The sequence below is a fragment of the Dermatophagoides pteronyssinus genome, unplaced genomic scaffold, assembly GCF_027571235.1.
Source record: "Dermatophagoides pteronyssinus isolate colony J.1.1.1.1 unplaced genomic scaffold, Derpt_VIB-CSIC_2022.12 sq0005, whole genome shotgun sequence".
NCBI lineage: Eukaryota > Metazoa > Arthropoda > Arachnida > Sarcoptiformes > Pyroglyphidae > Dermatophagoides > Dermatophagoides pteronyssinus.
Genome location: NW_027461529.1, coordinates 2,294,953 through 2,322,481, shown reverse-complemented (window position 1 = coordinate 2,322,481; position 27,529 = coordinate 2,294,953). Strand labels below are relative to the sequence as shown.

The 27,529-nt window shown below is 26.6% G+C and overlaps 4 protein-coding genes and 1 long non-coding RNA gene across 16 annotated transcripts in view; 2 read left to right on the top strand and 3 right to left on the bottom strand.

Moving 5' to 3' along the window:
• Positions 1-222: 222 nt before the first annotated feature.
• On the bottom strand, positions 223-4,474 carry LOC142644981 (uncharacterized). 4 transcript variants are annotated; one of them, XM_075819917.1, is made up of 3 exons: positions 4,217-4,474; positions 1,215-1,619; positions 223-979 (listed from the first exon to the last, which is right to left on the bottom strand). In XM_075819917.1, the coding sequence occupies exons 2-3, from the start codon at positions 1,451-1,453 to the stop codon at positions 499-501; spliced, it is 720 nt and encodes a 239-aa protein (XP_075676032.1). In that variant the 5' UTR covers positions 1,454-1,619; positions 4,217-4,474; the 3' UTR covers positions 223-498. The 4 variants fall into 4 exon arrangements, with proteins under 4 accessions (XP_075676032.1, XP_075676033.1, XP_075676031.1 ...); XM_075819918.1 differs by lacking the exon at positions 4,217-4,474 and adding an exon at positions 3,027-3,570; XM_075819916.1 differs by lacking the exon at positions 4,217-4,474 and adding an exon at positions 2,284-2,749.
• On the top strand, positions 3,786-4,054 carry LOC142644982 (uncharacterized). Its single transcript, XR_012846188.1, has 2 exons — positions 3,786-3,898; positions 3,973-4,054. It is a non-coding gene; the product is annotated as an uncharacterized LOC142644982 (long non-coding RNA).
• Positions 4,475-6,162: 1,688 nt separating the features above from the next.
• Positions 6,163-12,219, bottom strand: LOC113796525 (uncharacterized). 2 transcript variants are annotated; one of them, XM_027346814.2, is made up of 4 exons: positions 11,633-12,219; positions 9,250-9,402; positions 7,026-9,173; positions 6,163-6,877 (listed from the first exon to the last, which is right to left on the bottom strand). In XM_027346814.2, the coding sequence occupies exons 3-4, from the start codon at positions 8,658-8,660 to the stop codon at positions 6,728-6,730; spliced, it is 1,785 nt and encodes a 594-aa protein (XP_027202615.2). In that variant the 5' UTR covers positions 8,661-9,173; positions 9,250-9,402; positions 11,633-12,219; the 3' UTR covers positions 6,163-6,727. The 2 variants fall into 2 exon arrangements, with proteins under 2 accessions (XP_027202615.2, XP_075676193.1); XM_075820078.1 differs by lacking the exon at positions 11,633-12,219 and adding an exon at positions 10,720-10,899.
• A 758-nt stretch (positions 12,220-12,977) lies between these two features.
• Positions 12,978-22,568, top strand: LOC113796524 (uncharacterized). Of its 8 annotated transcripts, none has more exons than XM_075820070.1 (6): positions 12,978-13,543; positions 17,464-17,991; positions 18,578-19,231; positions 19,329-19,428; positions 19,511-21,774; positions 21,857-22,568. In XM_075820070.1, the coding sequence occupies exons 2-6, from the start codon at positions 17,524-17,526 to the stop codon at positions 22,541-22,543; spliced, it is 4,173 nt and encodes a 1,390-aa protein (XP_075676185.1). In that variant the 5' UTR covers positions 12,978-13,543; positions 17,464-17,523; the 3' UTR covers positions 22,544-22,568. The 8 variants fall into 8 exon arrangements, with proteins under 8 accessions (XP_075676185.1, XP_075676191.1, XP_075676187.1 ...); XM_075820076.1 differs by lacking the exon at positions 12,978-13,543 and adding an exon at positions 14,057-14,225 and having other exon boundaries at positions 17,479-17,991; XM_075820072.1 differs by lacking the exon at positions 12,978-13,543 and adding an exon at positions 14,057-14,225.
• A 262-nt stretch (positions 22,569-22,830) lies between these two features.
• LOC113796516 (uncharacterized) overlaps positions 22,831-27,529 on the bottom strand; it is a 46,656-nt gene continuing 41,957 nt past the window's right edge. The window contains exons 8-13 of the mRNA XM_075820077.1: positions 25,825-26,429; positions 24,502-24,540; positions 24,346-24,411; positions 24,100-24,202; positions 23,684-23,964; positions 22,831-23,615 (exon numbers count right to left, since the gene is read on the bottom strand). Of these exons, the coding sequence (XP_075676192.1) occupies positions 23,434-23,615; positions 23,684-23,964; positions 24,100-24,202; positions 24,346-24,411; positions 24,502-24,540; positions 25,825-26,429 (1,276 nt within the window). The 3' untranslated portion in view covers positions 22,831-23,433. The remainder of the gene's footprint in view (positions 23,616-23,683; positions 23,965-24,099; positions 24,203-24,345; positions 24,412-24,501; positions 24,541-25,824; positions 26,430-27,529) is intronic.

Sequence of the window (27,529 nt, the reverse complement as noted above, 5' to 3'; positions counted from 1 at the left end):
TTTTTTCTGGGTTGCTCATTATATGAAAAACAGACACACAGACAAAAAAGAAAGAAAGAGTTTTCATAATTAATAATGAATATATGATGATGATTAAGATGAGCAGCAATAGTAATAACAAAAGACAGACAGAGAGAATGGAAACAAGAATAATGATAATTTCAAACAAAATAAGAAAAATCAACTACAAAAATAACAAAAAAAGTAAATTGAATCATTCAATTGATATTTAAATTTCATTTTAATCATTTTTTTAAAATATGTGATTTTATAAGTAATTTTCATTTGATTTTATTCAATGTTTGTTTGTTTTGATTGTTTTTAAAAATAATTATTTTCACTTGTTTGGTTTGACAATATTTGTATTGTTGTTGTTGAAAAATTTTAAATGAAAAGAAAAATATTGCAAAAAAAAAAATATTTGTTTTTTTTTTTTGTTTGAAAATGACAATTATATCCATGTTTATCAATGTTTTCGTTTTTAAATAGTGAAGATTCTTATAATAATGAATCTGATCGTTTTGTTGTATTGTTACCAATTGGATTACTAATCATTCCATGTTGATGTTGTTGATGATTATTATTATTATTCGTTGTTTTATGATTGTTATGGCCCGTTAATGATGAAGATTTACTTAATTTATTACGATTTTTATTATTTATATTATTATTATTATTATTATCATTATTTGTTAATGATAATCTATGATTGATTTGTGTATGATTAAAATGATTATTAGTATTATCCATTGGTAATGATGATGATGATGTATTATTATTATTATTATTATTATTTGTTTCAATCAAATCGGTTATTGATGTTGATTGATTAATCGAATTAAGACGTTGTTTTTGTAATTCTAACATTCGTTCAAATGATAATGATTCTATTAATTTTTCTTTATTTCGTTGTCTTTGTTGATATTGTTGATATACTTTATGATATTCATTGTCTCGTTTTGGATCAGTTGTTTGACCACTAAAATAGATCAAAAAAGAAAAAAAGCAAACAAAAAACATTATTTATTATATGAATGAAAGGAAAAAAACGAAAATATGTCGATAACCAAACTAAAAAATATCCAAAAAAACAAGAAATTTGGTCAGACCATAAATATAATAAATGGATTTGGATTTCTTTGCTTGTTGTTCATTCAACTTGAATCATTTTTTATTTATTAAACAAAATAAATGAAAAATGAAAAAAAACTTACTGTTTTATTTTCCATAATATTTCACGATGCATTTCTTTTTTTTCTCTTGATTCTAATGATGGAATTGAAAGTTTTTTTGGTAATATAAGACCATCCTGATCAAAACGATTATTTATATTTGATGTTGTTGTTGTTGTTGTCGTCGATAATGATGATGATGATCGGTTATCCATTGAATATTGATGATGATCACCATCATCATTATCAATAAATATATTTGTTCGTGGTAATGATGACATTTTTTCGTTGTTGTTGTTGCTATCCAATTTGCAAACAAACAAGAATGATGTAGTTGTAGTAAAATGGATTTGATTTGATTTGATTTGAGGTCAAAGAAATTTTCTCAAATTATATTCAAATGACATTTCATGAACAGGAAAACAGAAAGAAAGATTGTTGAATGAACTGTAAAGGAGAAAAGAAAAACAAATCTAGATTATCAAATATTCAATGATTTTGCTTTTGCTTTTGTTTTGGTCAATAAAACAAGAACAAACTTTTCGGTCTATTGATTATCATATGTTTATCTGATAAAATTTCATTGTCCACTGAACACACTGGACACAGTGGACAAATGGACACAATCAACCAATCAATTAACTTTTTGGGTTTAAATTGTTTTGTGGTAGATAGCAAAGATGTTTGGCAAAAAAGAAAAAAATTCAATCAAACAAACGTGAAAAACAGAAGAAAAGAAAAATAGGAAGTTAAAAAGGATGGTTAAGAAATTCAAAAAAGTGAACAAAAAAAAATTTTTTTAAAGAAAGTGAATGGAGGGAAAAAAAAGAGAATAATGAAATTTTGTTTAAAAACTAGGAAATTTTCCCGGAAATTTTTTCCCCGTTATTATTGCGGTGATGAACTTAATTATTTGAAGAAAGAAAGAAAGAAAAAAAATACAAGACCTTAATCTTATAAATTGATAATAAAATTGATAATTTTTTTTCAATAAAAATCTCAAATAAAAGCAATGATGATGATGACATCGTTGATCGTTCAAAGATATAATAATAATAAAAAACTTTATTGGAATTTTGAATGAGGAGAGAGAAAGTTTTCATCGATATACCTTGGTATGTATGCCGAATAATTTAATGATGATGATGATGTTTGAAAATAAAGTGAAAAAGAATTTTTTCCAGGGTTTTTATTTTGTCACCTTTGACAAATCGATAACCGGCAACTCGGATTATATTTGAACAAATAATTTCGATAACAAAATTCAAATTCAAATTTCAACAAATATTAATGATGAATGTCGAAATGAAATGAAATGAATGGGTTTTCTTTTGCAATGACAAATGGAATTTCTTTTTTTTTCGTTCAAATTCCATAAAAGGATGCAAACAAAAACTGACTGACTGACTGAGATAGTGAATGAGAAAAAATAGAAAGAGAGAAATGAAAAATGCATAAAACACACAATAATAATCCAGGGAAAAAAAGGACTTTGATGATGTTATTGTCGAATGATGATGATGAAGATGATGATATTGATCATTTGATGATCTCCAAACAAAAAACATTGAGTTTATACGAACCAATCATATATGTGTGACATTTAAAAAAAAGTAAAGAAATTTTTTCAGAATGAAATACAAAAAAGAGAGAAAAATATTTTCTATTTGAAAAAAAGAGAGAAAGAAAAAAATTGGCTTTCCAAATATCGTTTTAGATTGGCTTGTTTTGGCTTGACAATTGATCTGATGGTAGCGATGGTGATGATAATGATATTGATGATGGCAACAACAACAACAACAACAACAACATCGTTATGTGTGTGTGGGGGAGGATGAGGAGGGAAAATCTCACCATTTTTTTTTTCAAGATTATTATTAACAAACAAACAAACCAACCAAATATGAAATCGATTGTCAATGTGAATGATGATGATGATGTCATATGATGTATGATTATTATGAATGAAGGAAGAGAGGAAAAACAAGAAGAAGAAGAAATTTCTCAAATTTCATTACAATTTTTGTCCCCCCTCCCCAATTATACAATGGATGTATGTTTAGATGACACAACAATAAACATCCAGTATCAATTACATTTTATTTATGAGAATATCTTTTTGTTTTTGGTATGTAAAACTATCGATTGAATCAGTCAAATCAATTAATGACGATGATGATGATGATGATGAATGTTAATTAAATATATCTGTTCACAACATCAGACTAAATATAGTCATTATGGATTACTGTTGTTAATAATGATTTTTTTCTTTTCTTCTTTTTGAATTTGATTTATGCACTCATTTAGCAAACAAGCGATGATGATATGGTTATTTCATTTTTTTTGGTAGTCTGGAATTTTCTCATTGTGAAATACTAATAATGAAAAATACTGTATTTCCAAATTTAGAAAAATAACATTTTTTTTTGTTTTTGGCACTAACAATATGGAAAAACAATGGATGATGTTGGTTGGTTGGTTGGTTGATTGCGCGTTATTGGTTTATGGTAATGTCGAGGTTATTATTATGATGATGATGATCGTTACCATTGACAATGTTTATCAAAAATGAATTGATCAACATTTTTTGTTTTTGTTGTTGTTGTTGGAAATCACTGCCAATGAATGCATCACAAATGTATTTTGGGAGTTTTTTTTCCCAAATGTTTTTGCTGTTGCAAAACACACACCCATACATTTGCTTGTTCGATATTGCTTGTTTGGTAATTATTATTATTTCCCAGTAACGAAAAAAAACTAATTAATTAATTAATTAAAACAAATGTTATTGATGAAGATATGGAAAAAATTGAGAATTTTCTACAGCAATTCTAAAACATTTGATTGAAACATTGAATTGAAAATTAATTTAAACAAAATGACAACAAAAAGACGACGACGACGATACACAAAATCATCAACAGGAGATCATCATTATTATTAAACTGAATAAAATGATACTACCAGTCTAAAACCACAAACAAACTAACCAAACCGACCACTGAACAAAAATAAAATATATAACCAAAAGAGAAATTTACCTGTTCATTACATCGATGTCGATGTCGATGTTGTTGTATCCATCAATGATGTCTGGATTTAGACTTTTTCTCTCTCTCTCTCTCTCTTTCTCTCACTCACTCACACACACAATTTTCACTCTGTTTATTTTAGTTTTTTTTTCACTACAACAAATTCGAATAATGAAAATCAAAAAACAACAACAACAACAACAACAACAAGAAGGGGAAAAAGAATGATATTCACTTGTTTTTGGATACACAAACACCATAACAATTTGACAACGTAAAACTTTTTACAAAAAAAAAAAAAAAAAAAATAAACAAGGCCAGGTATTATAAAATGAAATTTTTTGTTTGTTTGTTTGAAATATGATTCTCTTTATCTGGATATATGGAATTGATCTATTTCTTTTCTGTGAATAGTGTCTTTTTCTTTCTTTGAACCAGAAAAAACGATGAATGAATGAAAAAAGATGGATTAAGAATGAATGAAAATGATTTTGAATGCTGATGTTTAGATATGTGTGATTCATACAAAAACAACAACAAACATTCGCATAGAGAAAGTATAGCAGAAATAACCAAAAAAATCAAGGACCGGTTCAATCAATGTCCAGTTTGGTAGGGTGATCCTATTTTCCAATGAATGACAATGAAATGAATGAAATGAATGTATATATAGAACATTTGTATTCGTAATTCCCAAATAAAAAAACAAGGTTTGGTCGATTATTAACACTATCTTAATACTTATCATCATCATCATATTATATGAGTCACAAGTAACAAAAAATTGGATACATTGTATCCAATTTTGTAAAGAAGGAAAACTTTTTCCCTTTTTCAAAATACAATGAATTTTTTTTTTCGTTTGTTCTTGAACACCTTATATACAAAAAAAAAAGACGAAAAAAATTATCAAATAGCAGGTGTTTCAGACACACACACATTCCTTACCTTGAATAACCATTATTGTTTTTTTTTTTGTTTGGAAGAAAAACACGCGATTTTTGTTCAAAAAAATATTGTAATTCTTTGGGAAAAATGACAAGAAAAAAAACAATTATCTGGAAGTCAATTTTGTTTCTGGAAAACGGGGATCGATTACAAAAAAGTGTAAAATTAATGAATTATCATTTGTAACATTTATGACAAATTTTTTCTTTCTTGCTTTTTGCCCCCAAGATTAAAATTTTGTTTGTTTTTTCTGTTTCCAAAAAAAAATCAATTTCATCATCAAACAAACAACGAAACATAAATCATTTTTTGAATTTTCAAAACGAAAAATGAAAACAAAAATAATCATATTTCATTCATTCTGAAGTAAATTTCCAAAAAAAGAAATTGAATCCAGACGAAAAAAAAACACATTTTTCATCAATCTTGAAATCAAGTGATTCAAGTGGGCCTTTTTTTTCTTTCTGATTTACTTGTATGACATCATTAAATCCATAATGATTTTGTTTTGTCAATAACAAAATCTTGAAATTATGAATCAAAAATGTCACCATTCTCATCATAATCATCGTAATCATCATCATCATATCGTGTAATCAACCTGATCATTAAATTTTAATGAGCAGAAAGAAAAAAAAAATTTCAATTTTTTAAATATACAAAGTGAGATCACAAGAGTCGATCAAGAAATAAAAAAAAAGCTAAAATCAATCATCATTAGTCATTAATGTGATTTTTTGTTTCCAATTCAATTTCAAAGTTTCGAATTCATTCATTCATTCATTGTTGAACTTGTTTCGAATCGTATCATTTTTTTTTGAATTCAAAGAGTGGAAAAAACAATCTAATCAATAATTATTGATCAGATTGCTGCAGTTTGTCTCTCTCTCTCTCTCTCTCTCTCTCTCTCTCTCTCGCTCTCAGTCATTAATCAAATTTGAAATAATAATAATAATAATTTAATATCGAATGATTGATGAAACAAAAAAAAACAGGCAGGATCATCATCATCGTTTAAATGTGGTTTTTTTATTTATTGAAAAAAAAGTAGACAATTTTTGAAGAAAAAAATGGAATCAATCTATGAATTTGTACGGTTCTGTTGTGTGTTTAGTGTGTGTGTTTTGCAATCATTTCAATACACTAAAACAATGTTTAAGAAAAAATATATGGAATTTGTTGCTGGTGGTGATGGAATGGGTTAAAAATAATTCTGTTTTTTTTTTTTTTTTGGAATAAAATACACAAATTTTTTGTTTGTTTGTTTTGGAATGAAAAAAAAATAAAATCTCAACAAAAATTAAAATGATAAAATAAAATAATAAAATAAAATGTATCCGTGTGTGTGTGTTTGTGTTAAAATCCATTATTATTATAACCGATCACATCACGATAATTGAATTAAAAAAAAAGAGGAAAAAATTGATTACGATTATAATGAGTGTGTGTGTGTGTGTGTATGGTCCATGTAATTCTGATCATTTATTGACTGAAATCATAATCATTTTTCATTGATTGGTCGCCAACATTAGTCGTTGTTGTTTTGTTGTTTTTTCGTTTTTCACTTTTTCTTCATACAGTTGTATTCAATTTTTTCAATCGTTCTAATTCGATCATTATGATTGTTATATTTTTTTTCTGTTCAGCCCAATCATTAATCAAATCTTTCATAACAATTTTTGATTTTCGTTCACTTTCCATTAAATCTTTGATTGTTGTTTGCTATATATAATATTGTAAAAAACGAAAAAAAAACAAAAACAAAGGATTAAAAATCAATTCATAAACAAAATATAAATATTTTACAAAAATAGATTTTGTCTTTTAAAAAAATGGAATTAATTTAAAATTCAAAAAACAAAAACATTACCATTTTATCCATTGAATGTTGTTGTTGTTTAATAAATGTATCAATACGAATATCCATTGTTGATATTTTTGTACGAAGCTCTTGTATTTCTTGTCGTAATTGTTCATTTTGTTGTTGTTCATTTTTCAATAAATTTAATCCATTATTAATGTTTGTTGATGATGATGATGATGTGATTGAATTTGGACTTAATGCTGTACCATTAGATAGTTTTTGATGATCACTTGTTGTTGTTGTTGTCGCAGCCGTTGTTGTTGTTGTTGTAATTGAATTGTTCAAGTTATTTTTAATATTACTATTAGCAGATGGACGTAATGATGGAAATAAAAATAATGATGATGTTGTTGTTGTAGGTGTATTTGTTGTTGTTGTTGTTGTTGTTGAATCATTAACATTTGTATTATGATTCAATAAACTTGGTTTATTCTGTTTCGATACAAATGGTTTTGATATTAATGTTGTTGTTGTTGTTGATGATGATGATGATGATGATGTAGTTGTACTTGTAGATGATGATGATGATGATGATGTACATAATGATGAGGATAAGGCCGTTTTGTTTAATAAATTTTGCGATTGGCTATTGTTGGCTATAGTTGTATTTATAGTTGTGGTGGGGGTGGCAGTTGCCGTTATTGTTGTTGTTGCTGTTGATGGTGATGAAGATGATGAATCTGTATTATCTAATCTATTTATATTACGTTGACGTTTAGCTTCTTGTGCTTCACGTAATTCTAACATCCATGGTAATAATTTTTGTGATGCTGATGATGATGATGTTCCACCACTAATAATTTCTTTATTGCTAGGCCCAATACTGCCACCTTCTGTTGGTTGTCGATTATTATCCAAATCACCATTTAATGAAGATGATTCTGTAGTTGGTATAATTGTTGGTGATTGTATTGGTTGTTGTATATCATTATTTGTCAAAGATGAATTCAAACCATTTTCATCATCAATCATATTTGGATCAAAATCTTTACCAAAATATAATGATGGTGGTCGTCGAGAATTTGTTGGTATTTTTGGTCTTTGTTTAGTTGGATGATATAATTTTGATGCATTATTATTATTATTATTGTTATTATTATTATTACTGTTGTTATTATTATTTGAATCGATACCATTTTCATTATTATTATCAATAACAATATCATCATCCATATCAGAAGTTGTATTATTATTATTATTATTATTATTTACTGATGATGATGATGATTGTTGATGAAGCATTTTTGTTTTAATATTTTTATTATTAGTTATAATGTTTGATTCTTTATTATTTTCTGCTGTTGAATCTTTATTATTATTAGTCGATGTATGAAGATTACGATCAGGTTTTTTGACTCGATTCAAAAAAAATTTTGATGTTGATAATGTAGATTCTTCTTGAACATTTGCTTGTTGTTGTTGTGGTGATGGTTTAATAATTTCAACAAAATTATCTGGAAATAATGCTATACGACCATTTAATTCACCTTTCCACCATCCAGCATCTTCATTTTCTTTTGAAATTATTGTTATTATATCACCTTCTTTTATAGTAAGCTCATCATCATTTTGTGCATCATAACGAAACAATACTTTTGCTTGTTCACGTTGAGGTTTTGGTGGTAATTTTGGTGCCATCATTGCAACAAATAAAAAACAATAACAGCAAAAACAACAGCAAATTGAATGAATTATGATCTTATTCTTATTTTTGTTCTATGACAATTTTATGGTCGACACTTATAAATAATTTTTTATATATAAAAACTTTGAATATAAAATATAAAAGATCTCATTTATCTAATCATCTGGTATCCATACCATATAATAATAATAATATCGACAGCCAGTTAAATATTTTTTTTATATAAAGAATAATTAGATCAAGGACAATTGGTTATTTTCAACAACCAAACAAAAAAATGATTGATATTATCGTTACAATAAGATTTTGCCTTTCCCCAACCAAAAAAAAAAAAAAACACTTTTATAAAACCAGGATTAATAATATCTTAATGAATTGTTGATTGTTAATCGTATATATTTGAGATTTTGATTGATTGATTGATTGATATTAGGCACTTTTAAAAAAAATTTGAAATGGAATGAACAGTGTTTCTTTTAAAAGAAAAATACTGATGATAAAACTCTTGTCTATGAGGATGGAACAAAGAAAAAAAAACTTATTAGTAAATTGATTGATTGATTGATTGATAAAAAAAATCCAAACCTTTCATCTGATTCAAAATGCAATTTAGGAATTTTTTTTTTTGTTTTTTAAATATAAAAATTAGATTCAAGGCACCAATTTGAAAGAAGGTTTTTGTTTTTTATTTAAGACACGGTTCTGGATTGCTAAAAACAAATTTTGTTGTTATAAAACCTGGAAAAAACGAAACAAACAAACAAAAACAATCATTAAAATAAAGAAAATATTTGCATTTTGTAAGAATTGACGCCCAACAACCAACAAAACAAGAAACACAACAAAAAAAAAAACAAAACAAACTTTTAGGAAATGAACAGGTGTTCGGATTTGAATATCAACAAATAACGCGTGTATAACAATCGAAAAATTCAATAAAAACCTAATGACAAATTCAAAATGAATTTACAAAATTTTTTGACCAAAAAAAAAAATAATGATTGTTCGATTTGATTCGAAAATAAAGGTGTAGACACAAAGCAAAACAAAACACCTATACGTATACACATTATGGCAATACATTTTTTACCATCACTTATCACCTACCTGTATATCAGTATTGACAATAATACACGTATCTAATAACATAGATAATTACGTTGCATAGATATATTCAAATAACTAACTAAATGATGAAAAATCACGATTGAAATGATGGATTTTTGCTTGTTTGTTTGTTTTACATTATCAACATTATATTATGTCAAACATTTAGTCAAATTAAATTAATTAATGTTTTATCAATGTCAAATTTTTTTTTATATTAAAAATGGCTAACAACAAACGGATGATGATGATCATCATTGTTTTACAAAAAACAAAAAAAAAAAAGTTTTACAATTGTTTAAGCGTGGGTGGGTCAGTGTTTTGGGTATTTTTTTGAAAAAAAACCTTAACTCGATGTTGGCAAAACAAAACGAAAAATGGATGAATGAAAACTATCATCATCATCATCATGTTCTGCCAGAAGAGGAAAAAAGATTCGTTCATTTTTCTGGTTAGTTCTTGATGATTTTTCAGGTTACGCACCCGAAGAAATTGATTCTTTTCATTTATTTATTTTTTAATCGTTACAATTATGTTTCGGTTGGTTGAACTGGTTATTATTATTATTGTTTTTTTGGTTGTTGTTGATGGAAATAGAAATTGAGAGAAAAGAGAGTTGTTTGACATTATTCAATATGCATTGTATGTGTGTGTGTGTGGGTATGCGGTATATGTGTGGATGAATGGCAAAAACATCGATAATTATGATGATGATTTTCTAAATTGAATTTCTATTGCAAAAACAAAACAAAAACAAAAAATGACTAATCATAATTGTATTAAAATGCTTGAATTTATTATGAACATCCTGTATATATTTTTTTGTTTGAAAAGAAAATGATTTCCTTTGGAAAAACATTAACAAAATATCAGTCAACGAATTTACTGTTGTTTTTCAATATGAAAAATTCTGATTGAATTCAATGTTGAAAATGAGAAAAAACTTACCCAATTCTATACACACAAATTTGCTGTGAACCACAGAAAATATTGTTTGAAACTAAACAAAAAAAAATCTAGACCAACAGACAAAAATCCAAAATAATTTTTACAATTTTGAAAGATAAAGTTGCAATAAAAACGAGCAATAATAATAATAATAATGATGATTTGAATGATAAGTATGCAACACACAAATGGAACAAACAAACAAACAAATATCACACATATAGGATATTCAATCACATTTATAATTAAAAAAAACAACAAAGTTGATGAATTGATCACAATGATGATAATAATCGTCAATTGATTGATTCCTTGTAAAAAAAATCCGTTTTATTTTGGTTTTATAAGTGATCAATTTGAAATCTACAAACCAAAAGAAGAAAAAGATAAAGATAAATATCCAAAGTAATATTTATAATTAATATTTTTTTTTTAAAAAATGAAACATTTTAATCGTTATCATCAACATCAACATCACCAATGTTGATTGTCATAACGAGTTCATCTGATTAATAATCTGATCAACAAAAAAAAAATTAATGATTAAAAATATCCGTGATATCATAGAGATACACAAAGAGAGACAAGAAATAAAGAGAAAACCAAGATAACCAATATATCTATCTAGATCAAGATTTTTATATGCCAAAAAAAATTTGTTTTTATGATGATGATGATGATGATCTAAGGTATGTCGAGGATGATTAACAAATTGAAAAAGAAAGAAAGAAAAAACATTGAAATCCAAAATCAAAAACAAATTGATTAAAATTCAATTCAATTTCGATCTATAGGTAAAATAATCATAAACAAGAAAACCAAAATTCTTATGAAATGAGCAACCAACACAGAGAAAAAAGAAAAAGAAGAAAAACAAAACATTTGAAAACAGAAAACCAAACGGATACCTTACCTATGTAAATATTGTTGTTATTAATTTGTTGTTGTTGTTGTTGTTGATGATGGTGATAATCAAAACATTCATCGTTTAATGATGATGATGATGATGATGATGATAATGTAACCAAGTAGATCTACGTCATTACAAATATTTTACATTCATCATTATCAATATTATCAATAAACAAACAAACAAAACAAAAAAACATTGAAGATGTGTTCAATCATTCATCGGATATTTCTGTTGAGTAAAAATATATATTTTCTGGTATTTCTCTATGTTTATGCATGTAAAAAAAAAAAATATTTTTTCGATCACAAAAAATGATGATGATGATGATTGAGTTTTTTTTCCTTCTTCTTCTTCTCGTTCTTTTACCTTATACTTGTTTCTTTCTTTTGATCAAGAGTTTGTTTTTTCATCGAATAACCTTACCATTCTTGTGTGTGTGTGAGTTGATCATGAATCGTCTTCTCTTTCTGTTATTTATTTTTTTTCTTTTTGGGGTGGTTTTTTTGTTCAAGTTTTCTTTCTCTATCACTCAAAATATCCCTCTTTTTTTTTCATTTCCATTTTTGGTCGTATTATCAACATACAGCGTCCATATTATGTTCGTGTTGCGTTTGTTGTTGTTGTTATCGTTTTGGTTTTTTTTTGTTATCAGTATGCTCCTTCCTTTCGTTATCATCATCATCATTTTTTTTTTTTTTTTTTTGAAAAAAAAAAGATTCGACTCGATGATCCTGTTTTTCTTTTCCTCTTCATTGCTCCTCTATTCGGTGTTTTGATGATGATGATGATGATGATGATGGCCGTATACGAGCGCAGTTATAATATTCTTTTCAACAGAATGCTTCTACCTTTTGCATTGACCATTTTTTGTTGTTGTTGTTGTTGTTGTTGTTGGAACATTGGCTATTTGTCAAGGATATTTGTAGTATCTGTATGGATATTCATTTTCAAACTATGGTGTAGTGGTGGTGGTGGTGGTGGTATCCAAGACAACAACAAGCTTGATTTGCTCATCCAATATTGATTTGAAAAGCTTGCGCGCATATTGTTTTGTTTGTTTTTTTTTGGTTGAATTATTTGATCAGAATTTTTAAAAGCACCAATTTAATTATAGAATCAGATCGAATATGAATAAAGTTCATCAATATATGGATATAAATTTACAAAAATTAACAAAAAAAAAATTTGGATCTTTTTTTTAATAAAAAAAAAATACAAATGCAACAAGTAAAAAACATTCATAAACAATGTTATTTTATAATTTGATTCTAAATCATTAGATGGCGATATTGTTTGATTGAGTTTTTTCGAATTAAACAATAGAATTTAGAATTTCTGTTTTTGTTTTTGTTGTTGTTACTTTGATTTTCAGTGTTTGTTTGTTTGTTTGTTTGTTCCAAAACAAACAATCAAAGTTCATTCCATTTATTCCATGTTTTTCTTCATTATTTTAAAGAACAAAATCAAGAATTGCTATCTACAAACGATAATTCGTATCTATGCAAATAGAAAAGAAGTGAAATGAATGAATGACCATGATCAAATCATAATCACTTTGAAAATGATGAAAATTTTTTTTGACAAATCAAACTGGTAAACAATCAAAATTGCTCAACAACAATAATGATGATGATGATGATGATTTAAAGACAACTAATAATTTTCATTTGATAATAATAATTATTATTATAAAAAACTTAAAAAAAAATATCAGAAAAACCTTGTATTTATGATAATAACAATCGTTTGAACAAAAAATTCGTTTCAATATCATCAAACATCAATTAACTTGAAACTATATATGATAATGATATGTGTTGAATTGAATGAATGAATGCAAAAAAAAAAAATTCAATTTTCATTTTATTTATGGAATTTGTCAATTCTGTGTCCAAACAACAAAATCAAAATGTATGTATTTTTCTCATCTTAAATCAAATCAATGTTTATTTACATCTACGAATGTTGAATTAATTAATTAAAATAATTAATTTTCCATTTTTAAAAAAATTATATAATACTGAATGAATGTGGGTGGAGGAAAAAGGACTGGCTAGCTAATTTAATGAATAAAATAGTGATGAATGGATAGTGTTTAATGGGTGACTCATATATACAATTTGATATATACGCCATAAAAATAACATAAGATGTGTTTATAATCAACATAGAAAACTAAAGAGAGAGAGAGAGAGAGAGATGGATAGAGAGAAAAAGAGACACACACTACACACACATATATAAATACAGTAAATTTTCTTGAATATATTTTTTTTTTGCTTCCAATGTCTTTCCAATTCAATTCATACGATTTCATCATTTGCCCATCATCATCATAAGAAATATGCTTCTCCATTTGATCACTGTATAGAGTGTGTGTGTGTGTGTATATTGTTTTTATCATTCTGTTATAAAATTCTGGGAGTCTTTTTTTACTCGATTGTTTTTTTCTTTTGCTGTTATTGTTATTGTTTCTTTTGCAAAAATGAACAACAACAACAACATTGCAATGGCTCATCCATAACAAAATACCAGAAGAAACAAAAAGAAAAAAATGAATGGCGCCCATTTTCATTCATAAACTATCTAGTTGGTGTGTGTGTGTTTGTAAAATGAAATGAAATAAAAATTTTCATTTTTTATATGTTTGTTTTTTTTCATTGCTTCTGCTCTTTTTTTTGTTTGTTTGTTTGTTACATTGTAATATTTTGTTTCTGGATCGAATTCGGTTTTTCCTGTGAGTATCTGTTTATGATGTGGTTATTATTATAAAATGATAAATGAGTTACATCTTTTTTTTGCTTGCTTGTGTAAAAACTTATTTTCATATGGTATGTTTAAATTTATTTATAAATTTATTTACAAAACAAAACAAAAAATCCTTAGTTATAATCGTGATTATAGTTATAACCCGGAATTGTAAATATTTTTTTTTAATATATCCAACAAAAAAAATAATTGATAAGAAAAGAGGGTTAGTATTTTTTGAAAAATAAAAACCAAAACAAATACATAAGCAATGAGGAATAGGAATAGAAAAAGTCAAATCAAAACAAAACAAAACAAATGAAAAAATTCATTCGAGGACATCGCCCTTGTCATCATCATTGCTATATTTGATGATGTTGTTGATGATAACGATAACGACGACAACATTGATAATAATGTTTTGTTTTGTTTGATGATAATCATAATCATTCAAACAAACATTCAACAACATGAATATGAAAAAAACAAAACCAATCATCATTTTTGTGTATGTTTTAGGTTTCTGTTTTTCTTTTTCTTTTTTCTTCAAACCTGATGAAAGAAATTTCATTCTTTTTTTTCCCAAAAAATTCAATGTTTGTATTTTGTAATCAAATACATAACTAAACTAACCGCTAATAATCAATACTGGTTATTTCATTTGATGTAAAAGTGAATCAAAATAAATGATAATTAAGATTTTGTTTGTTTTTACAGTCATATATGTTTGCTACTGTTTGTTTTGTTTTGTTTTGTTGAATGAATCCTTTTTTTTCATATTATAATAAACATAAACTTTGAGAAAATATATAAACAGGAATCATTAAACATTTAACGATTATCGATTACATAACTCATCAATTGACATATATGGTAAATTTTCTTTTTGGGTTTTTTTTCACATGATGATCATCAGAAAAAAATAACATTAAATGAAAACTGTGAATGAAAATGTACGAAAATCTTGTTGCTATTTTCATCGATTCACAATAATAATATTTCACATGGAAAAAAAATGAAAATTTTCCGTTATTGTAAAAAAATTTTATCGAAAAATATTTTTATCATCATCATCATCAGTTTACCGTGTATTGTCAATTTGACTTTTTTTTTTGAATGAATGTTTATATTCAAAAAATTTTTATTTCTTTTGATTACAAATGATGTTAACTGCTGCTGCTTATGATGATGGAACAAAAAAATATATATCCAAAACAACATAACATTATAATAATAATAATAATGTTTTTAGTAATATCAATCATCATTATAACATTTTGGCCAGGTAAAATATAATCTGATGATGATGATGATGATGATGATCAAAGATAATAACAACTTTTACGAAAACTGTATGTTTTCAGTTTTTAAAAATAACAAATGAATGTGAACAAAAATATCCTATATGTTTAATGCTATGAAAAATATCATCATCATCATCATCTTTTTTTGATTATCATTAAAATGATGATGTAAATGATCCTTTTTTTCAGTTCTTCTTTATTTTGTTTACACATTTCATTTCATTTCTACCCTAATGAATGTAAATATTTTGTGTGCATATAGTAAAATGAATGGATATCTTTCTTTTTTTTGTTTTGTTTGTCTTTTTTGTTATGTTTATTTTTTTCCATTATCTACGATTCGCTTGATGTGATATTCACAATTTTTTTGTCTATAGATTTTGTTGTTGTTGTTGTTGTTGTTTGTCACCAAGCAACAACCAGCAACAAATAGTCAAAAAATTGACTGTTAGTTAGATAGGTGTGTGTGTGTGTGGATATATTGGTTGTTTACCTGTGTGTTTTCAATCACATTGAACCGGTTTTTTTTAATAAAAAAATTTTCATTTTTAATTAAATTAAATTTTTGATTTTCTAATAAAAATATTAAATTTGAAAACATTTTTTTAAAAATACAAAATTCATATATTCAGATAAAGCTGATTTTGAATGATTTTTTACTTTGTTTCGCGCTTCATTTCGTGTTATTATTATTTATATTCGTCAATTTTTTTCCCAAGATTAAATTACAATATTTTTCTTTCTAAAAATGTCGACACCTATAGATAGATAGATTGATAGATTGGTGAGAGAGAGAGAGAGAGAGAATGAGAAAACAAAACAAAATTTCATCAACAACAGTTAGTTTTTGAATATATTTTTTTTTTGTCTCTTTTCATAATTTCTCTCTCTCAAAACTAATCTCCATTGATATTTTTTTTCAACTGATTATCATTATTGTGATTTGACATTTATATTTTTTTTACTTGTCAACACACACACACACACACACACTGCAAGATAAATTGGAACACGAACAAACGATAATGATGATGATGATGATGATGATGATGAAAAAAAATGAGAGAAAGGGAGCGAGAGAGAAAGCGATTTTCTTTTTTCTTTCGAAATATAACATTATAATCATCACTGTTGTTGTTGTTGTCGTTGATCAATGATATGACCAAAATCGAAAAAATTGTTACCGTTATGCAAATGATGAAAATCTCCCATAATCATTTGCTGTGTTGCTGTTGTCAACAATAGTTTTTATTCGAATCCTTTTAGTTGATTTTCTCTTTCTCTCTCTCTCTCTCATCACTTTCACTCTTTATTTTTTTTTATAATGACGATACAATTTTTATTGTGTAAGAATGTCTTATTTTAGTTTATCAATCAATCAATCAAAAAATTGATTACAATTCATTTTCGAAAAGAAATATTCTGTTTTCATTTCAAAACAATTATCATCACGAATTTTTTTTCCATCTTTCTTTAAAAAAAAAAGTAATGAAATAATGAATTTTATTCATTGATTTGTTTGTTTGTCTGTGTGAAATTTTTTTGTTTTCTTTATCACTATTTTTGGTCATTTATAATGAAAAAAATGTGATGGTTGTGTGAATACACACACAAACAAGCAACACCTGTATTTGAATTTGATTTTTTTTGTTTGTTTGTTTGTTTGTCTGCTTCTTATTCGATAAACTTAACAAATTGGAAAAAAAAATTAACATTACTTTTTTAAATTATAAATCTAAATAGCTAAATTTTTGTTTTTTCATTATTTTCATTTTGTAGGTTCGATTCATTCAGTCAAGCAATGAATTTTTTCTATTTTATTTTGTCTTTATATGAACAATGTCACTACAGATATTGAATGTAAAACGGCCACCACCTTTGGCAACTACTACTAATGTATCGACGACAACAACAACAAAAATAAAAACAAGACGATCATTACAATTACGACCGCAATCACCTCATAATCAAAATCAATTTGACAGTATGATAGAAATAACAAATCATCAACATCAAGGATCATTGACGCCACCACCACCACCCATACAATCTCAACCTACCACCTCTTCAACTTCAATGATAACAACAACATCAACAATGGTAACATCATTACCATCATTACCAATGAAAAAATCAACAACAACAACAAAAACTATGGCTAAAAAACGATCCAAATCAGCATTTCGTTGTCGATTCTTTGTAAATGGTGATCGTCATTTTATTGGAATCTATTATGTTATTAATATTGATCGTTTACGTACACTTGATTCATTATGTCGTGAATTATCAAGAATTCTTGTGAATGTGGTATGTGTTTTTTTTTGAAATTTAGACAAAATCAAAATTCTGTTTTGGCAAAAAAAAATAACAATTCAAATGACCCTGTCATTGAGATTAATTTTTCTTTTTCAATTCTTTAAATGGTATTTTACTAACACCTAATTGCGTAGGTTTCCCAAAAGTTTTTTTTCCACCAAATTTTCTGCATATCTGCAATAAATTTATCTTTAATCGAGTTGGAATGATGAATACTTATATTTCTTTAGAATAGTGTTATTTTCAACCTGTTTGCTTGTTTTTTTTCATGTCCCTGATCTTCCACCCTCTCTTACATCCGATTTTTTGTTCAGCAAAAAAAAAAATATTTTACACTTATTGAATTGAATTCAATTAGGATATTTCTACCCACCTTTCTAATCATTGTTCTTGGTTTGTTTCTTTCTTTTTTCTCATTCTTTTCTTTTTCTTTTTTTTGGACGCCTCTCTGTTTTTTTTCACGACCACCATCATTCTTGAATGAATAAACACACACAATGATGATGATTGATTAACAATGGCATTGATGATTATTATCATTTATTTTATTTCATTTTTATGTTTTTGATATATATAGAAAACATTACCATCAGGTGTACGAATAATATTCAATTGTAATGATGGTATAAAAATTAATTCTATTCAACAGTTTCGTCATAATGAAAATTATTGTTGCTCATCAAATGAACATTTTATACGTTTAGATTATATTACAATTACTAATAATAATAATAATAATAATTTATTATCGATAAATGATCGACAATCAACATCACCTGAACCAAAAGATTTGTTAATAAATAATAATAATAATAATACGATAAATGTAGCTAAAAAACAACAACCATCAACACGAACACCGTTAGCTAAACGTCGTATAGGTAGTGGTGGTAATATTTCCGGTACTAATAATAATTCAACAACATTAATGATGACAACATCATCAACAGCATCATCATCATCACAAACATTATCAACATCAACAACAACAACAAATGCAATGTCTTCAAATTCATTACAATATTGTGCATTTAGGCCAAAATTGGTTGCCTTATTACGTGGATCATGTCGTGCTGAACCATCGATGCGTCCATCACGACGTGTATTTCGTTTTCTATTTAATCATCGTATTGCACAAAATTATGAACAATTATTGAATGAAATATCAAAATCGGTCAAATTGAATGTTGGTGCTGTACATCGTATATATGGTCTTTCATCATCGAAAAAGGTTCGTTTGTTTTTGCTTATTGATTTTTCCTTGAAAAAAATAACAAATTTTCTTTTCTCTATCTAAATAAACAAACATAAATTTTTTGTTTATGTAGATAACCTGTTTAAATGATCTTTATGACGATGAATATGTCTATCTGGTATATGGCCGTTCGGAAAAATGCAATATTAACGATTTCCTGCTTGACGAATATGGTATTTGACATTTGAAATAACAACAAAAAAACAAGATTAACTCTCTTCTCACGATTTTTTTTGTTTGTTTCTTTTATTTTAGAACAACGAGAAATCTGTTCAATTGTTGGCGTTAGTTATTTAACGTCATATTATGAAAACAATAATGATCATAGTCTTAATTTGAATAATACGAATGCTAATAATAATAATGATGGTGGTGGTAGACATGCATTACCGCCATTACCATTACCATCATCATCTGTAATATCAAAAAATCGTAAAGTTGTCCGTTACTGTGATGATATTAATAATAATAATGATGCTGCAATCAATAAAAATCGTCGACGTTTTCAATCGAAAAAATTCAATTTTAATCGTAGCAATCGTTCAAAAAATCATAATAATAATAATAATAACGAAAAACATACAACAAAATCAAAAAATTTGAATTATGACAATAATGATGATGATGATGATGATCATAAAGCTTATTCTTTGCCAAGAAATTTTTGCATCCATAACAGTGATGATGATGATGATGATGACAATAATAATGATAAATGTCAAAATAATATGAAAAATTTTAATCACCATCATCCAAATTCTTGTCATTCATTATCATTAGACAATAATGATTTGATTGATTCGGATAATGATGATGATGATGATGATGATAACAAAGAAAATAATATTGAAAATCTAAATGGAAATGAACGTACACCAACAAATGGTCATTATAATCATCATAATCCACATTCATTTAATGATGATGATGAAACAGAAAATTGGAATTATAATTCAATAACGATGGTTACATCAGTTGATGATGATAATTATGATGTTATTATTGCTGATAACGATTTTAATGATGTTGATACTAATAAATATCATCAAAAGCGTAAATTACCATTGGAAAGTAAAAATATTGGTTCAATGTCATCATCGTCATCATCATCCGATCAAAATTCAAATAGATCAAATGGCAATTATCGGAATATAAAGATTTCAGATACAAATAGTCCTAAAACTGATGATCATTTATATTCTAGTTCGAATTCAAGTCTAGTCTTTGTTGGTAATAATCAAAAATTTAATGGTACTAATCATCATCATAATCAACAATCAATGCATCCAAATGCTAATCAATCAAATTCAAATTGTGATTTTCGATCTTCATCAATGACAACGACAACATCTACTACATCGACAAATACAAGCCAAAATCAAGGAATTTTTATTCAAAGTAATGGTAGCAGCACACCCGGTGATGCATCAACTATAAGTTGTTCAGATGATTTTTCTTTTACTTCAATAGATGTCGATAATTCCAATACATTGAATCATGATGAACAACAAAATTTTGTTTATGATGATGATGATGATGAAGAATCAGTATCGATAGATGATGGCCAATCTATTGTCAAATCGGACAATAATCTTTCCAAATCTCAACAACAAGAGAGCCATGATTCAGATTTATCATCAACATCTTCATTTTCTAGTCTTTCACGTGTAATTCCAGTTATAAACAATGTTCAACAGTGCCAACGATCATCTTCATTGGAAAGATCTGTTAACAATAACAAAAATGATAAAAAAATTCCACAACCAAAAGCAGCTATTTCAAAAATTAAATCCAAAGGTCAACCGATAGAACCACCATTATCTGCAGCGAATACCAAAATACATTTGATAAATCATACAAAAACAACAGCTAATACCAAACAACGTGTAACTAACCAAATAGGATCTGTATCCCAAAATCAAACAGCAGCTGCGGCAAAGAATACTAAGCCGAAAAAAATGTCCATCAAATCTTCAAATGTTGATGTTTCTCAACATGCAGCACAAAATCATAATCGAAGTCCAAGCCATCGGATTGGTTCAGGAAATCGAAACTCTTCAGGATCACAGCCAACCACTCCAGTCAAGAAAAAAATATATCATTCTCAACAGCCACAATCACAACAACGTCGTGCACCAGTTCTAACAACAATACCGGCCGCAACAAAATTTCAGCCAAAAAAAGAAGTTGACGATATTTATTTTGTCGACAAATCTATTGGTGATGGTAAATTTGGTGTCGTATACACTTGTATTCATCGTAAAACACGGCAAAGTTTTGCATTGAAAGTAGTCGATAAATATACTATGCAGCAAGTTTTTCCACCACCCCCACCACCACCACCAACAACTACATCATCATCATCAACATCTGGTCATAATAATAATACGGATAAATCGAATGATCCAGCAAATGCTGAAGTTGCAATTCTTAGCCGTGTAAATCATCCTAATATTGTTCGACTTTATGATCATTTTGATTATGTTGATCAATGTTATTTAGTACTTGAATTACTTCAGGTTTGAATCAATTATGATAAATGATCGTTTTTTTTTCTAAAAGACTTTTTCTTTTATTTCCAAAAAAATATATGTAATTTAGGGTGGCGATCTTTTTGATGCTATTACTGTTGCATCTCGTTATACGGAAGCTGAATCAGCATCAATGATAAGCGATCTTTTGAATGCTTTGAATTATTTACATCAAATGAACATTGTTCATCGTGATATAAAACTAGAAAATTTACTTGTATCCTATGTGCCAATACCAATGAATGATAATAATGATAGTTCTAATAATGAAACAATCAATAATAAAAATCTGCAACGTCAATATCGTCGTATGATTAAATTGGCTGATTTTGGTCTTGCCGTTCAAATTGAACCGGGTGAAAAATTATACACCGTTTGTGGTACACCTACATATGTTGCACCAGAAATTCTATTAGAAATTGGTTATTCATTTCCTGTGGATATTTGGGCTGCCGGTGTTATTCTATACATACTATTATCTGGTCAGCCACCATTTGCGAATGAAGAAAATGATCAGATTCAATTATTTGATCAAATAATAACCGGTAATTTTGATCTTATTGGACCACAATGGCGACATGTATCATCATCAGCAAAATGTATGATACTTTCAATGTTGGTCGTACAACAAACAAAACGTATCACTGCTCAACAAGTATTGAATCATCGATGGCTTTTACAATATAATAATAATAATCAGCTAATTAAATCAAAATTATCATCCGATTCGTTAGCCAATGATTACTTGAATTTATGATTGAATTTTTTTTAAAATGAATTTTCTTACTTTGAAATCTTTTTTTTTTATTTTTTCCGCCATTTTTTTCATTATGTCAATTTTCATATTTGTTAATTTTATTTTAGGTTGACAATCGATCAACCAACCAACCAACAACAAAAAAAAAATTTTAACCAAAAAAACATTGTGTTCATATTTTCTTTAGATATAAATTTGGATTTAAAAAAAAAAATTTTATTATTATCATTTGTAATTTTAATTAACTTTCTTGCTTTTGCGCCTTCAAAAAAAACAACAACAACAAGTAACAACAATTTCTATTTATATATTTATAAATATATAAATTATATAGATAGATTATAATATTTAGTGTCATGATTATCATTATTAGTAATTATCATTGATTGATTGATTGATTGATTGATTGATTGATTGAATAAATAAATAAATTAACAAGGAATCTTCTGCTTTTTTGCTTAATATTCAATATTTATTTGTGTGATTGACTGTCCTTTATAAATTAAATGGACGTGCATACATTGATCGGTTGTTGTATATATATAGATTTTTGACATAATTGGGCAAGAAAAAAAAATAATAACAATATTTATAATTAATGAATTGATAAAGGTAATTTAAAGTGTAATAAAGTACAGCATATACATTGTTTTTTAAAAAATTTGAATTTTACTTTTTTTCTCTGTTTTCATTCAATTATGTGCGTTACTAATTTATTAAACGAACGTTTATTTAATTTAATATATTTGTCTTTTTAGAGATGTCTTGGTTTTGATAGATTTTCTACTCCAATTTTTCCTTTGTTGTTGTTCGGTGCAAATTCAATACATCTAGTTATATATTATGCGAAAATATATCGAAGAATTATATCAGCATTTTTGTTTTTTTCTTTAAATATTCGTTAATGATGATAATAATGTTGAACAACAATAATCAATGTTCATCAATATGATTGATAAAAATATGTTAAAAAATAATAATAATTTTATATTGTTAGTAGATAAAATATTGGATTGTCCAGATGATGACAATGTTTTCATTGTTTTGATCGTTTTGGATTTTTGATGATTTTCTTTATTTACAAAAAAAAATTGAAAAATCGTTAAAAAATATTATTTCTTTTAATATAAAAAAAAATACCATTAATATTTTCATTCTGTTGATGATTATTATTGTCCATTGATAATGATGGTGATAATGATGATGATGATGATGATGATGATGGTGAATAACGAAATTCGTAACTAGCCTTAAAACCAGTACCATCAAAACGACCATTTGATTTAAATGTAACACGAAAAAAATCACCATCCGATTCAATTGATTTTGGATGTTTTAGGCCACAATGTCTATAAACACGATGATCGGTCGTATATACATTTGAAAATTCAACATAATCACTTGCCGTTTCTAATGTACATCTGTGGCCAGGTATAGTGATTGTGAGAGTGAACGAAAAAAAAATAACATAAACGATGAGAAAAAAACGAAAGAAGAAGAAAAAACGATTAGATTTTAATTTGAAATTCTACAAATATTTTGAAGCAAAAACATACGGTGTAACGCCTTCAACATCAAAATGTAAAAATTGTATGTAGACTTTTTCGGTTATATTTCCATAGAAAAAATAATGACATTCGGTATCTTTTGGATACAATCCTAAATAGTAAATGTAAAATAATAATAATAAAAAAAGAAATTATTTTTAAAAAATAAAATCGTTATAACAACATCCATTACAGGATTGATTTTCAATTTTTCGTTGAAACAAACAAAATTTTTTTAAAAAAATAATTTTTTACCTGGATGATTTGGTGATGTAAAATGACCACGTTTTGTTTCGGTTGAATTATAAACAAACCCGCATACTATTTATTTTTTGGTTTGGTTGATGGAATAACAAAAAAATGTTGTTGATGATAATAATGGAATCGATTCTTAAAACTGTTAACACTTACCTGATTTAGAATCCTGACGTCCAGTTTCGATACCAAAATCTTTGTTGTTGTTGTTGTTGATTGAAATAGGGAAAAAAAAGCAAATTTATCAAATCAAAATCAAATTTGTAGGAAGAAAACAAAATTGAAATTATTTGCACTATGAGTTGCACTAGGAAAAGTTTAATGATGCGAAATTGTTTTGATAATAAATCAAAATTGGTACCAAAAAATAAAAACATGAAAAACATGGAAAACTTTATCATTGAGAATAATCAAATTCAAAAAAATAAAAATCATCGAAAAGCTTTGTATTCAAATCAATCAAATTAGGCAAATGTTTTTTTTCAGAAAAAAAAGCATTTGCCACACACTGAAATGAATGAAATTCAGATTTTATGCGAATAAAATATCACAAAAAGGCAATAAAGAATCTTTTTCTTTTTCTAAAATTTATTTATCTTATCTTTAAGTGAATAACACTCACTGGACGACACAGAATGAACAGTTTACTCATTCTGTTCTGCTATGAATAATCAACCAATAAGCATCCTTTCAACCAGAAACAACAAACTACTACTACACATCTTTCAATGTAAATTTGTTTAAATGAAAATACAAGATACGACAAAATAGAATTTTGAATATTAAAATTTCGACAAACAGCAAAAATCCATCCTATCAAAGTATTATTATTTAATTCTATGCATAAGAATTTCTTTTCTTTTTTCTTCCTTGCCTTGAATGTGGGAAAAAAATTTCTTCTTTTTTCTTGGTAAAAACTGAATAAACCGTTGATGATGATCCCGATGATGAAGGCAATATAAATTGACCGTATATAGTATAAGTGAAAATTTGATTCAAAATTTGAAGCTTAAAGTTTTCTTCTTTTCTCTTTCTTTTCATTCAAATTTTCTTTCAACAACAAACTTATTCTAACCATCATCATCATCATCATCTTTATTACATATTTGCAATACCCAAATTTTCTTTTTGTTTGCCAGTAAAAAAATGCAACGAGAATTACAATATAATTGATTAGGATATTAACACTTTCGGAGTTCAATTTTTCATTTTTCTCTTTCTCACCCTTTCCATATTCCATACACCCTGTATATTGAATATTAATGCCTCTTTTTTTTGCCTCAAAAACAAAAACTATCATCATCATCATATAAATGGAGCATTAAATTGCCCATTTATCATCATCGGTGGTGTTTTCATCATCATCATTGCATGAAAGGGTTGAAGATTGAATTTCATTTTTAAAAAAATTTTTGGTTGTTTTTTTTTGCTGCAAATATCCAAGCAGCATCAGGTAATTATCGTGATTGTTTAACTTACTTGTTACAAAACGAAATGATGCTTTAAATCCTTTGGATTGATAACGATTAAATGTTCGTCCATATTGATCTTTATTTGTTGATAAATTTTCAGTAATTTTTTGCTGTTGTTGTTGTTGTTTATTTTTCATTGATTCTTCTTCATTTAAGCTACCATTATTATTCGTATTAGTATCATCTTCATCATCATCATCATCATCATCGATTCCAGTTTTTGGCAATTTATTCAATTTTGGACGTTTACGTTTTTTTCGTTTTCTACGTTTTTTTCGTTTGATATTCATATGATCATCATCATCGTCATTATCATTATCATTATCATTATCATTATCATTATCATTGTTTGTTTTATTTGATGAATCATATGGATTATCTTGTAACATTATATCATGTAATAATAATGATGATGATGATTGTGGATAATTAATTTTTTTATAAAATCTTCTATATGGTTGTGCATCATGATCTAATGATTTAAATTCTAATGTTAATCTATGTCCATTTGACATAATACGTGGTGGTAATTCTTGACCACAAAAATCATCTATCCATTCTTTTTGGCCATTTGTTACAATATATGCTGTAAGACTATCGGATATTTCGCAACTATTTACAAACAAAAAAACAAAACAGAAACAAAACAAAACAGAAATTAAAAAACGATTAAAATTTTATTCAAATCTTGAAAAGTTGGGATTTTCTGTTTCATTTCTCCATTTGCACATGCATTCAATTTGTTTATATTCACATAAATGAATTCAATCATTTGTGGTCATGTATGTTTTTTTCTATTTCTTTTGTTGTTGTTGTTGTTGTTGTTATAGTTATTCTTCAATCTTACCAACCGAAAAAAAACAAACAAACATTACAAATGATGTTAAGAAGAAGAAAAAAGTTTATTCCATGTCCGTTTAGTCGTTGAAATTATTATTATTGTTATTATCGGCATCATCATTATGGAGAGAGAGAGAGAGAGAGAAAGAGAGATTCTTTCGTTTTTTAATGTCGTTGTTCAGAAAAAGAAAACAAGAATTTTGTTTTTTTTTTTGCGCGCGAATGAATTTCAACCGATAAGAAAGAGAGACGATCCAATCGGTATCGTCTTTTAACACACATATCTCTTTTCTCCTATTTTCTTCTTCTTCTTCTTCAACAGCAGCAGCTTTTTTTTCACTACTTTTCTTTGGGATTTTCGATTTATTGTTTCGATTTAGTTTTTTTTTGTGTTGAAGAGCCAAAGATATTCTGCAGACACAGAGAGAGAGAGAGTAAGAATATTCTGAGAAACATTTATTTTTTTTTTATTCTTCATCCATAAATGTTTATATGACTTATGAGCTGTGTGAAAAATAAATGTCGGTATTGTCGATATAGCCGAAAAAAAATATATATATCCGATATATGTTTACAGAGTAATAAAAAAAGAAAGAAATATAATGTCGATATTTATGACCAGTAAAGAATTTCGTTCTTTCTTTTTCTATTCTACGATAGGAATTAGCAGGAAAGAATACAGTGATGGGAAAAAAAGTAGAATGTGAATTGGTCAAATACCAATCATTCATTGGTATCATCATAATGATAATGATGGTAAATAATGGTAACATTTTTTTTATTATTAATATTTTACCGAAAATCTTTACTCAATCAATAAACGATTGATTGAAACTTTTTTTTATTTATTTCTACATTGAAAATATTTTTTA